The sequence below is a fragment of the Vulpes vulpes genome, chromosome 10, assembly GCF_048418805.1.
Source record: "Vulpes vulpes isolate BD-2025 chromosome 10, VulVul3, whole genome shotgun sequence".
Classification (NCBI taxonomy): Eukaryota; Metazoa; Chordata; class Mammalia; order Carnivora; family Canidae; genus Vulpes; species Vulpes vulpes.
In genome coordinates, this window is record NC_132789.1 from 20,833,458 (window position 1) to 20,846,119 (window position 12,662).

A 12,662-nucleotide genomic window follows, 5' to 3' on the forward strand; every position below is an offset into this window, starting at 1 on the left:
CATTCACAGATCTTTATATTAGTCATTACTTACCTTTCTTTCACTACCTTCTCATACATAGAACTGCCACTAACTGCTGAGCCTGTTCTATTTCTTTTCTTATGTCCTTCCTTCCAACCTCAAATGCTGCTTTGCCTTCTTGGCCTGTGGAAAGCCTAGCTTCTTTTGTGTGTAATATATATAATTATAATTTTATATAAAATATATATTTTTTGTATATTCACTAATAAGTCTCTGAACAGCTGGCTAGCCCAGTCTTCCACAATTGCTTGCGCCTTTGATTCCCACACAATTTGTTGTCTGTAACACTCTGTAACACTTAACCTATGCCTGCTGCTTCTGTGTGCAAAATTGTTATTTATCTTCATCTGTATTTGACTCACAGACACATGGCCTAGCTAAGCTCCAGGTGCAGCCATGCCTCTCATTTGCTGTAGGACGTCAGGGCAGTGGGTGAGCCATCTCTGAAGCATCTGTCTTTCAGACTTGGAGTTTTTAAATGTGAACAGTGTGCTGTCCCTACACTTGAGGAGCACACAGTAGGGGGACTTCATACTTGAGCTTCAGTTAACCTTATCTACAAAATGAAGTTACTAATCATCCCCTGCTACTTCAAAGGCTAATTGTGAGGCTCAGATTGGATGCTGGATGGACAGTTGCTTTCTAAACCTTATCTATAGTATGCTGGTGAGGTAGATGGAGGCTGTAACTTAGTGGTTGAGAGTGCCAGCTATAAATTTAGCCTGCCTGGGTCTGGATTTGGACTTCTCTAGTTACTCACTACATAAACTTGGGCAAGCAATTTCTAGCCTATCTACCTGGGTGTCTTTCACTAAGAACGAGGGTGATAGCAGTGCCTGTCTCTCAAGCTTGTGTGTGTGTGTGAAAGCAGCACACCAGAACGGTGACAGACACATAGTTACTGCTCAGTGTGTTGGTTCCACTTCCTTGTTCCATTTAGATTTGGAGGCAGCTCATAAAAATATGTATACGTACCTAGATTTAGAAATAAGTCATGGGAAACAGAGAACAAATATAAGATCAGAGGCAAAGTTATTACTTAGGATCTTCTTCATTCATTCAACCAATATATATCAAACACCTGTGCCTGACATTGCTTGGATGAACAAGACAAAGTCCTTGTTCTCTTTGAGCTTCTATTCTGGTTGAGAGAAACAGATGATAAAAAGTAATAAATAACAGGAAATGTATGAAGAAGTAATAACTGCTATGCAATGACTCAAAACAGACTCAAAACTCAGTGTGATGCATTATGACTTTGGGGGCCACTTCTGATTGATGGGTCAAAAATTGACTCTCTGAAGAGCAAGTATGGAAGCAGATTTGATTGATAAGGAGGCTAGTCTTTTGAAGATGGGAACAGAGTGAGGAGAGAGAGCATTTTAGGCTAACCGTGGCTAAGACATAGCCCTTAACCTGGTGGGAAAGAATTGGGCATGTTTGAGGAACTGAAAGAAGACCAAAATAGTATGTTCTTCGTGGATGAGAGAATTGGGATGTGTGAGATAAGATCAGGTCGAGGAGGGAGACAGGGTTGGGGGCCAGAGTAACAAATTCAGATTTTATTCTAGAGCCCATGCAAAATTTAAGGTGGGAGGTGTTAAGTGAATATTCTCTAAATATCAGTTAGATTCAGGGGATTGATATGATCTTCCACGTCTTTACTGATTTTAGGTCTACTTGTTCTGTAAGTTCCTGAGATTGTAGAATTATCTGTTCTTTATCTTGTCATTTTAAAAATGTATTTGAAGTGTGTTATTACATTCATATGCATTTATGATTGTTATGTCTCTTCATGTAAAATGTCCCTCTTCATTGCTTGTCATAGTCTTTGTCTTGAAAATGACTTCACTGGATATTATTAGAGCTATTTAGTCTCTTTTTGCTTATTGTTTTCATGATAAATCTTTTCCTTTCTACTTTCAACCAGTGTTTTCATATATAAAGTCTTTTTCTTTGAGACAAATATAAAAGTGTCTTGCTCACCACCCCTCACCCATTTCTGATAATGTCTGTATTTTAGTGGAATAATTTTAGATACTATGTTTATCCTTTGTGGGGTTTGCTGACTTTCCTGAAATCTGTAAATTCGTATCTTTCACCAAATCTAGTGAAATTTGAGCCATTATCCTTAAGCATTTTTCTACCTCAGACTCTTTCCCTTTCTGGGACTCCAGTTACATGTGTGTTTGATTTTTGAATATAATGCCAAATATTACTAATGCTCTGTTCAATTTTTTCACCCAAATATATATATATATGAATATATATACATATATTCACCAAATATATGTGTGTGTGTGTGTGTATATATATATATATATATACACACACACACACACTTTTCTGTTCTTCAGATGAGGTAATTTTTATGGATCTTTTCATTGACTCTTTTGGCATCTCTACTTTGGTATTATGTCCACCCATTGAATTTTTTATTTCAGATATATATTTTAGTTATAAAATTTCCATTTGGTTTTTCTCATAGTTAATATGTTTCTGCTGCTATTTCCTATCTTTTTATTCATTACATGCATATCTCTTGTTATGTCTTTGAGTATAGTTCTAATAGCTGCATCCATCAGCGTCATCTTGGTTGGAACGGTCTTCATTTATGGTGTTTTCTCTTGCACGTGGGCCACATTTTCCTGTTTCTTGATATGTAAAATAATTTTAGATTGTATCTTGTACATTGGGATTGATATATTAATAGATACTCTAAACTCTGTATACTTCTTCAAAGGGTACTGAATTTTTGTTTTAGCAGTTAACTCATCTTACTAGATTTCAAAAACTCTGTCTTCTTATACAGTGAATAGCAGCTGAATCTCTCTCAGTTCTTTTAGCTTTAGCTGAAATGCTTTGGATCTGCCAAGGCTTGCATGTCATTATGGGGTCCAACAGAGATGTTGACAGAATGTATATACAGAATTTTGGAGCTCTGACTCTCTGGCTATTTATTTTCAGGAATATCTTCTCTTACTTTCTGGCTTTTGTTCGATGCCCCTTCCCCATTACGTATATATACTTTTGGTCACTCCAGCTTGTGCTCAGTGTAGTTGGGTCTTAAAAATGTCCAGTATTTACAGTTGTTTTCTCAGGATAATTGGTCCCTTAGCAGTTATTTGGCTATTACCTAAAGCAGAGCCTGGGTTTTTGATATATTTTGAATGTAAAACCAATATGATTGATTAATTGGATGTAGGAGGCAGTAGAAGCAGGAGTGTGAGCAAAAGAGCAGGAATCAAAGATGATTATTTCTTTTTTGGCTTAAGCAATTGGGAGGATGGTTTTACTCATGTTTGTGATAAAGAAGACTAGGGAAGGAGCATGCTTGGCTGGGGTAGAGAGGATATGGAAATGTCAAATGGGTGGTTAGATATTTAGAATCTGGAGCTCAGAGGAAGAAGCGAGTAGTACTAGGGATCCTGACTTAGACATCAGAATGTAATTGATATTTTAACCTGTGGGACTGAAAATTTTTACCTTACAGTAATACAGAGGGTGAAAAGGGGTACTCTGGCACCATGCTTTGAGGCACATCAGAATTTAGAAGTCCAACAGAGGAGGAAGAACTACCAAGGGAGACTGAGGAAGTGAGGCCAGTGTGGCAAGCCTCTGGAGAGTGTAGATGACACAAGTCAGAGAAACAAAGCTGCCAAGAAGGTGGGAAGGATAGCTGAGTTGAATGCTTGCTGCAGAGTCAGTGGAGCTACAGACAAAAGAGAGACCCTTGATTGGGCAAGCAGAGGCCATTAGTGGCTTCACAAGGCCCTCTTCCGAAAATGGTAGTGAGAAAGTGAGATATGATAGCTGTGGACCAAAAGTGCTTGCTCTTAGGGTTCTGCTTATTCAGGCTACATGTTCAGCTGTGAGCTTTGTAACCACCCAAGCAGAAAGGCACTGCATGGCCAGTGCATGCTCAACCTTGATGATGATACTTCTTTTCTGTTGAGGGGGAGACTTTTCACCTTGAGCTTGGGCTGCTACTTGCTCAGGTTACCTGGTCAACCTAACTGCCTAAATTAGAGGGGGCATTTTTCATGCACAAGCTACAATAAGATCATCCCATCTAGAGCCAATTGATAGTTGACTGCGTGTTCTTTAATTAGTGGTCTTCCTGATAATAGGAAGTGAATTTTGAATTACAGTCACAGATACTCAGACACTTTAGGCTTTTCCTTTGCCTACTAAGAGTTCCTTTTCTGTTGTTCACTTTGGAGTTTATGAGGCACAGATCTCTTAATAAAGCTCGTATTGTGGTTCAGAGTATCTTTTGCCCAAGAAACTAGAATGTTCCATGGCATTGGATTATTACAGTTCATGGAAAACTTCCATACTATCAGCATTTGTTTAAACAGGTGTCAACTTGCTTTCTAGGTGCCCTGGAGCACAGCCTTATGTTGCATTACATTTGCTTTCAAGGATAATAATTCCATGAAGGCTTATTATTTCTTGACTTTGTTTAGTGTTTAGGCAGAAATGTTTCCTTTCACTTAGTAACAGTCTACCTGTTTTATCCCAGAATTCTGTATTGACCTTTGGACCCGCCCCCTATATATATATATATATTTTTTTTTTTTTTTTAGAGATTTTATTTTCTTATTTGAGAGAGAGAAAGAGCACAGAGAAGGGGGGAGAAGTAGAGGGGGAGAGAGAAGCAGACTCTTTGCTGAGCAGGGAACCTGACGTAGGGCTCCATCCCAGGACCCTGAGATCATGACCTGAGCCAAAGGCAGACACTTAATGGACTGAGCCACCCAGGCGCCCCTGGACTACATAAAATTAAAACAACAAAAGAAATAAACCAAACCAGATCCTCTGTTTATTTTCTGACTCTACTTCAGATTTTGGTGTTTGGCTTTTGTTGCCTCCCAGTACCATATTTATGTCTGGCATGGTATTTGAACTCTTTAGATTTGTTCTTCTCAATTAACTCAGGGTGGTGAACCCTGGATCTTTTGGTAATGCCAACACTGCTGGATTGCTGGTTCCTTAGAAAAGTCTTTTCTGGTTGGATGGAGTATAACCTACTCCAGTCGGCCTGCCTTCATGGCAGAATTTATTGCCTCTTCTAAGACTCCCTTCTAAGCCCTGGCTGTCACAGACTTGTGAATCTTATTGTAACAATATGGCCCCAGTAATTTCTCCATGTGTGAGCCAGCTGGCCTTCACCTGGGCCCTCAGTATTTCACACACCCAGTTCCCTGCCGACTATGCCCCTTCTTTATCAGTAATTCTTATAGGATTTACAGGTTTTGATTTCAGAACTATCCCAGCCTTATTGCAAAAAGGCAACTTTCATTTCTATTCTATCATCCCAGAATAAAGAACACTCAGATATTATGAAAGTCAATGTAAACAACTGCCTATCTGTTGAAAACTTTGTTCCCAAAAGTAAGTCATTTGTTTAAAGAGGTGTCATTTTATTGAAGATTAGTCTTCCTGCTAACTCCATATTTCATTTGTGCCCTCATTCTCTTGTCTTTTGGATTAAAAGTATTTCTGTAAATAAATAAAAGAAACACTCTGATCTAGCAGCTTCTATTACCAGATTAGAGGGATTGGGGCTAGTTCTACATAAAGCAAGTATTTCTAAAGCATGATTTTTATTATTTGGCTGTCTTAACACTGTTCTGATTGACTTCCCTAATAAGTTAGCAAAATATCTATTTGAAGTAACCTATTTATTAATACTTTATTGTGCAGCTGAGGCTCCAACCTGAAAAAAAAAAAACAAAAAACAGTGCTTTTCATCTATGGGTTAATGCCTTTCTAAAATATTCAGTTGATTTTTTAAAGGGACCCTTGCAGGAATTTTGACTATTTTGACTATGTATTTTTTCTTTTGTTTTGTAATGTTGTAGTTGAATGACAACGATCCCCATGATAAGTCTTAGAAACTGAATTACAGCCAGATTTAAATGGTTTTTGCTCCGGAGAGGGGAGTTGGCAAGGACGAATGGCCTCTGGCTGGTATATTGTAAGATAATTGTAACCATGGCAGTATTAGTTTCCTAATATTGTCCTTCTAAATTTAAGTGACGAGTTTCATCATAGGAAAAAACCCATTTGTATGTTTCAAGTTGCATTTAAATTATCCCAACTTCATTATTCCAACATTAGAAGTAGTTTCCTGTAGAGTAGCCGGTTCAGCAATTTGCTTAATCTCCTGTGGAAGTGGTTTTTACCCGGGCGAGTAATATCTTTTAATAAAGTGAGTTTTCTGGGAAGATATACCTAACCATGGTAACTTTGAAAAATCTAGATAAAAGAATACGAGAAGCTAGAGAACGAGGAAGATCGCCTTTGCAGAAGCCGGCAAATTTATGACACCTACATCATGAAGGAGCTGCTGTCTTGTTCACACGTGAGTATTTCTTTTTGTTCTCTGCCTTTAGTTTGGATAGCAGACAGCTTGCAGTGTTTCCAGAAAGTAAAATAGGAGGCAGAAGTTTAAATATCGAACAATACTCCCCCCAGGACATGACCCATGTCTTCTCTTCTGTCATTTGTTTCCTGGTAATGCTGACACAAAGTTGTTGCTCCATCTACTCCAAGCTTATTTCCAAAAGTGGATTCTTTCATGGCAAAAAAAAAAAAAAAAAGAAAGAAAGAAAAATAATTGATAGATCATGCAAATCAACAGAAAAAAAAAAGGACAGTCTCAATTCCAGGCTTTCTAAAGGAAATTAAAGTTTATTATTGTTAATTTGGCTGTACTTTAAATAATTAGGCTAATCAAATATTGATCAATATAAATCTTAAATAGTTTATTTGGATTAATGAAGAAGATTATAATTATTATGTTAATTTTGTTAATAGTTAAATAGTGGTGGAAATATTTCTTCCCCCTGTAAATCAGATAAATAATCCATTCAGTCATTAGGATAAACTAGGTTCCTAAGAAATTATTCTACCAGGAGTGAGTGGAATAATTAGATAATAAAAATTTACCACGTAATATCTCTGAGAGAGCTTTCTGAAGGAATGGCCTCACAGTCCTGGCCTGTGGGTCCAATACAGGAGCCACTCGCCCCAGGGGCTATTTAAATATAAATTTAAATTAATTGAAATCCAATGGAGTTAAAAATTTAACTCCTCAGTTCCTCATGAGCCACATTTCAAGTGCTCGATAGCTGCACGTGGCTGGTGGCTCCGGTATTGGACAGCACAGATACACAGCATTGCTGTCACTGCAGGAAGTTGAAGAGGACAGCACTGGCCATGATAATGATTTATTTTAGTGCTTCTATAGTTACTGTGTCATTCACAGTTCTTACTGACATTTGAATAACTGTAGCTGGTGGCACCGCTTGTGCCATATATTTCTTTGTTGTTCTCACCTAACTTGTAGCAGATGGTTGATGCTCTGTGCCTTGCTACCTTGCTGGAGAATGGTTGAACCTTGGAAAATGCCAGATGTTCCGTGAAGATGCCACTGAAACTTAGTTTTCATGTAGCTCAGCAAATTTAGAGGGTATTTAACAGTATGATGGGCATTTTAAACTTTTCTTCTTATGGTGCATTATCAAAGAAGACATAATTTGAAGTTTGGAGGAAGAATAGTATGTGTAGTTCTTGCTGGTGTAAGCTCTATTTTTTTAGAGCAAGTTCCCCTCTGCTCTGTTCACAGCAAGGCTTTTCTTTACAGCCTTCACCACCCTGGCTTTTAATTCTTAAATGGATTTTCTTTCTTTCTTTCTTTCTTTCTTTCTTTCTTTCTTTCTTTCTTTCTTTCTTTCTTTCGTTCATTTGTTCGTTCTTTCTTTTAAAGATTTATTTATTTATTCATGAGAGACACAGACTGAGAGAGAGAGGCAGAGACATAGGCAGAGGGAGAAGTAGGCTTCTCACAGGGAGCCCGATGTGGGATTCTTGACCCCGGGATCATGATCTGAGCCGAAAGCAGGTGCCCAACCGTTGAGCCAGCCAGGCATCCCAAATTTTTAAATGGATTTTCATGCATTTCTTTTCTTTTCTTTTCTTTTTTTCTTTTAAATATGTTATTTATTTATTTATTTATTTATTTATTTGAGAGCTCAAACTTGCAAGCATGAGCAGGGGGAGGGAGAGGGAGGAGCAGACACTCCGCTGAGCAGGAAGCCTGATGCAGGGCTCAATCCCAGAATCCCAAGATTGTGACCTGAGCCGAAGGCAGACTCTTAACTGGCTGAACCACCCAGGCTCCCCTGTTTTCTCTTATACAGTAGAAATTTTACATTTCTAATTTTACGTTTCTAATTTTTACATTAACTAATTAAGGGATGTATACATTTAATAAGGTGATAATGAGATTCTCTATACTTTTTAAAAAAAATCATGATAGTCTTAAACTCTTGTGGGATTAGGTATGCCCATCAGGTGCCCCCGTGCTCATCATCCTTCTTGATATGGTATCTAAGAACTTCTGAAGCTCAGAGGAACAAGCATCTGTTTGGATTGCCCATAGATACCCAACTGATTTTTAAAGAATGCATGTCAATATAATTATCATAGGCTCCTGCTTAGTAGTTGTGTTAAATTATGTGTTGTGGTATTGTGTAACATATAGGGGTTTATTACGTTTTATATTTGTGGGAAAAACATAACTTTTTTGATTATTTTTTGAAAAGCCATTCTCAAAGCAAGCCGTAGAACATGTACAAAGTCACCTATCCAAGAAACAAGTGACATCAACTCTTTTCCAGGTAAGACAAAATTATTTCAAAATAAATACAGTTGACCCTTGAACAACACAGGGATTGGGATGCTGACCCCCATGCAATCAAAAATCCATATACAACTTTTGGCTTCTACCTCCAAACTTTACTAATAGCCTCCTGTTGACTGGAAGCCTTACCAATAACATGAACAATCAATTATCACATAGTTAAAAAATATTTAAAAAATTATAAGGAAAATACATTTATAGTATTATATATGAAAAATCAATGTGTAAGTGGGCCTGCATCATTCAGACTCATGCAAGACTGTTTAGACTGTTTTCCATAAAGGGATGCACACTGCACAAGTGAGTCAGGAGCCCTTCATCCTGGTCTAGTTGTGAATTTCCTCAGAGACCTTGGGAAAGTACCTGCCCACAGTGCCGCAGCCTCCTGTGCAAAATGAGGAGAGGGATTAATTCTTTCCTATTGTTACCTTTAGCTCTATGATTCTAAGAGGTAGAAAGTTAATAAGTAAAATAGCTAATCTAAAGAATAGATTACCCCATGGATCCATTAGCTTTTAGTCTTTAGAACTCAATATCAGTGCTGATCATCAACACTTTTAGTCATTTATAGAATATGCTATGTAACTTCCAGGGCCCAGCATAGCATGAAAAACATGGGGCCCTTTGTTCAGAAATTAAGAATTTCAAATGGCGATAGCAGGGACACTAAACCAAGCTCTGTGCTCTTCTGAATGTGAACCCTGTGGAACTGCATGGGTCACATGCCTGGAAAACTGACTGGGCACTTGGGAAGTGGCTGTGACTTTCCAGGAACCATGTTAGGCAGTAGAGATGCAGTGGCAAACAGATCAGACCTGTCCATACCTTCATAGACTGTGCAGTTGAGCTGTAGATAACTATTAAATAAATAACCACGGTGATGAATCTGCTACTAAAAACTGGACAAATGCCAAAAAGAGCAAGTGTAAGAGTGGGAGCTGCAGCTTGTCTGAGTCTTGTCAGTATGTGTTCTACGTTTCTGTTTATGCAGTGTGTGATTTCTTTTCCATCCCTTCCAGCCCTACATAGAAGAAATTTGTGAAAGCCTTCGAGGCAACATTTTCCAAAAATTTATGGAAAGGTATGAAACTTCATGTATATATATATATATATATATATATATAACATTTTTTTGAGTTATACTTGATATGTAACATTATACTAAAATGTTAGTATGGGAAGCCTGGGTGGCTCAGCGGTTTAGCGCCTGCCTTTGGCTCAGGGTGTAATCCTGGAGTCCTGGGATCGAGTTCTACATCGGGCTCCCTGCATGGAGCCTGCTTCTCCCTCTGCCTGTGTCTTTGCTTCTCTCTCTCTGCGTTTCTCATGAGTAAATAAATAAAATCTTAAAAAAAAAATGTTGGTATATATACATATGTAAAATCTTGTATGATAGCTGTACCTCATTTTACCCAAAGAGCACTATCCTTAAAATGGGTATCAATTTAATCATTCGAAGTACTTACCAAGCATGTACCATGTGCCAGGCTTTGCATTAGACTGTCACCTCAGTACTTTACATTATTATTTAGGATTTGTATATCTTTTTTTTTTTTTTTAAGGATTTTATATATTGATGTCTCTTTGAACCTGTAGCTCTTTAGCTTCAAAATGCTCTAAAGTTTAAATAGACTATGAAACCACAATATTAAAAGTATCTTATTGGGACACCTTTGCTAATGCACGCATGGTTCTGTGACCTATCTGATTCATTTGTTTGCACTTGGAGATCCTATCCCCCCAAGGTGGAACAAGCCTGCACTTGATTCTTTATGTAATTTAATTTGAGGGTCTAGGGAGATGTCTGTGGTCACATATATTATTAATATCCCTAATAAATACGTTCCTTGAGCCACTCAAACTATATGTGTATGTTTGTCATACAAAACCCTGAAAATGTTCAGTGATGCCCATAAAAGTGGCCAGCTCATATGCCTTTCTGGCACCCAGCAGTCATTTCATTGAGGTTTTGAGTATTCCTCTGAGATAATGTGCCGCTGGAACTGGGACTCTCTTAAACAGAATGTGCTTTCACACTGACTGTGCTCTTCTCCACAAACTCGGCTAATTTCTAGACAATCACCGTGATGATCATGTCTCGGTGCTGGAACAGCCCACAGCTGTTCCCTAATTGCCCTGGAAGAACAAATATTGCTTCTCTGCAGCTTCTTTTCTTCCACATATTCGCAGAACTAAAGTAATTAAAAAAGAAAAAAAAAAGTTGTGTTGTGATGCCACAAGAGTTCAAGAGATAATTTTATCCTGGAGTAGAATTAGTACTTTGGGAAACTAATATGCATACAAATGATTATTACCCTTTTCTGAGTAGGAGCAGAGACTGTGTGGGAAAGCAGTGGCTCACGCTGAGGGGATAGGCTGGCTGCATCTTAGTGGGGTCTGGCTTACACTGTCTCTGGTACTATTAGCTCAAAAATCTGACCTTTCCCAGCTCTTGGGCTAGTCGAGCTTCTGTGCAATCGTTGGAGAAGAGGGGAGAAATGAGGATGGGAACTAAAATTGGGGAGGAGGTCTTGTAGCTCTTTCTTTGCCAATGGGCCACCAGGTCAGCCCGCGATTCATTTTGTCCCACTGGGTGAACTTTTTGCTCTTATTACCGCAAGAAATCCAAGCTGTTTGTGTTTTAGGCAAGTAGGTACACTGGATTTTCTGAAGTCATTAACCATGTTATGTAAATTATTTTCAAAGCAAATGTCTTCCATTTTTATCCATTTCGAGTTCTTTTCATGTTAATACATTTTCAAATGAGAACTTAAAAACTCTATTGTGAGACCGAGTTTCAGGTTTGGGTTTTGAAAAGCATGGACATTCCCTAAATAGAACCTTGTATTAGAGCCTCATCAGGACTGGCCACACTCACTGCCGGCCTCACAGGGAAGATGATTTCTCAGTCTGATCATAAAGGGGAAATCTTCAGCTATGCCAGGGCTCATCTCTGCCTTCACCTGAGGCCAGCAGAGACACAGGGCTGATAAGTTCCAGGCCACGCTGAATCTGGGAAGGAGGCTTTCCCTCTCCTGGATGAGGTTTGGTAGCCTCTGTCAGGCAGTGAACTTCAATTGCCCAGCAATCTAAAGCTCAAGTATGGACCGGGGTTAAAAATGCGTCCTCTACCCTACCCTCACTGCACCCCTGGCATTTCTGTATCGGTAACCTCTAACATTCCATCCTCTGCAAGGCGCTGGCTGTCAGGAGCCCTATGTTGCCCAGGTTCTCCTCTGTTCTCAGCCCCAGTCCCTCTTCTGTCAAAAAGTGTGCATCCTGGTAATTAGGTATTGACCAAGGGGACCTCCATGGACACGTGACTGAGCCAGGACACCCCGGGGCCATCTGTACTTCCTAGAGAACTTGCTACAGAAAACCCATATTTCATGGGCAAAATGAGTGCTTGAAAGTGTCCTTTTCTGGGGAGACACTGTTCTTCTGAGGGTGGATATGTGTTGGGATTTAGTTCTCTAGACTCTTCTCTTGGTCAGCAGAACTCTTCTCTCCTCCCCAGCCAGTCTGCAAGTTTGTAAAATGTGCCAGACCACCACCCCCTGTGGCCTGCTCTGAGCTCCAGAATCTAGAATCCCTGAGTAAAGGGAGTACTAGCTAGCCCCAGTACACCAAGAATTTCAAAGTGACAGTCAATAGATTCATAAGGACACAGAACACCACAGTGTGGTTTTGCTTTTTGCACTCATCATACTTAGGAAAAAAGAGAAACTGTTTGAAATAACTCTCAGAAATTCTCAAAATATAATTTTATTTTACCAACCTCACTGGGATGAGAGGGATCAATGAACACTAATGTCATTTTAGATTGACAAAAGGTGCTACATAATTACAAAGAGTTCTTCTGCTTTGATTTTCAACTTGACTATATTAGCTTCAGAAATATTTTTAAAAGATCCTTGGACAGCATATT

The 12,662-nt window shown here is 38.8% G+C and overlaps 1 protein-coding gene across 12 annotated transcripts in view; it reads left to right on the forward strand.

The window, feature by feature from the left end:
- GRK3 (G protein-coupled receptor kinase 3) overlaps positions 1-12,662 on the forward strand; it is a 129,091-nt gene that overhangs the window by 64,651 nt on the left and 51,778 nt on the right. For all 12 annotated transcript variants that reach the window (XM_072723087.1, XM_072723093.1, XM_072723091.1 and 9 more), the window contains 3 exons: positions 6,290-6,391; positions 8,637-8,711; positions 9,754-9,815. In XM_072723087.1, coding sequence (XP_072579188.1) covers positions 6,290-6,391; positions 8,637-8,711; positions 9,754-9,815 — 239 coding nt within the window. The remainder of the gene's footprint in view (positions 1-6,289; positions 6,392-8,636; positions 8,712-9,753; positions 9,816-12,662) is intronic.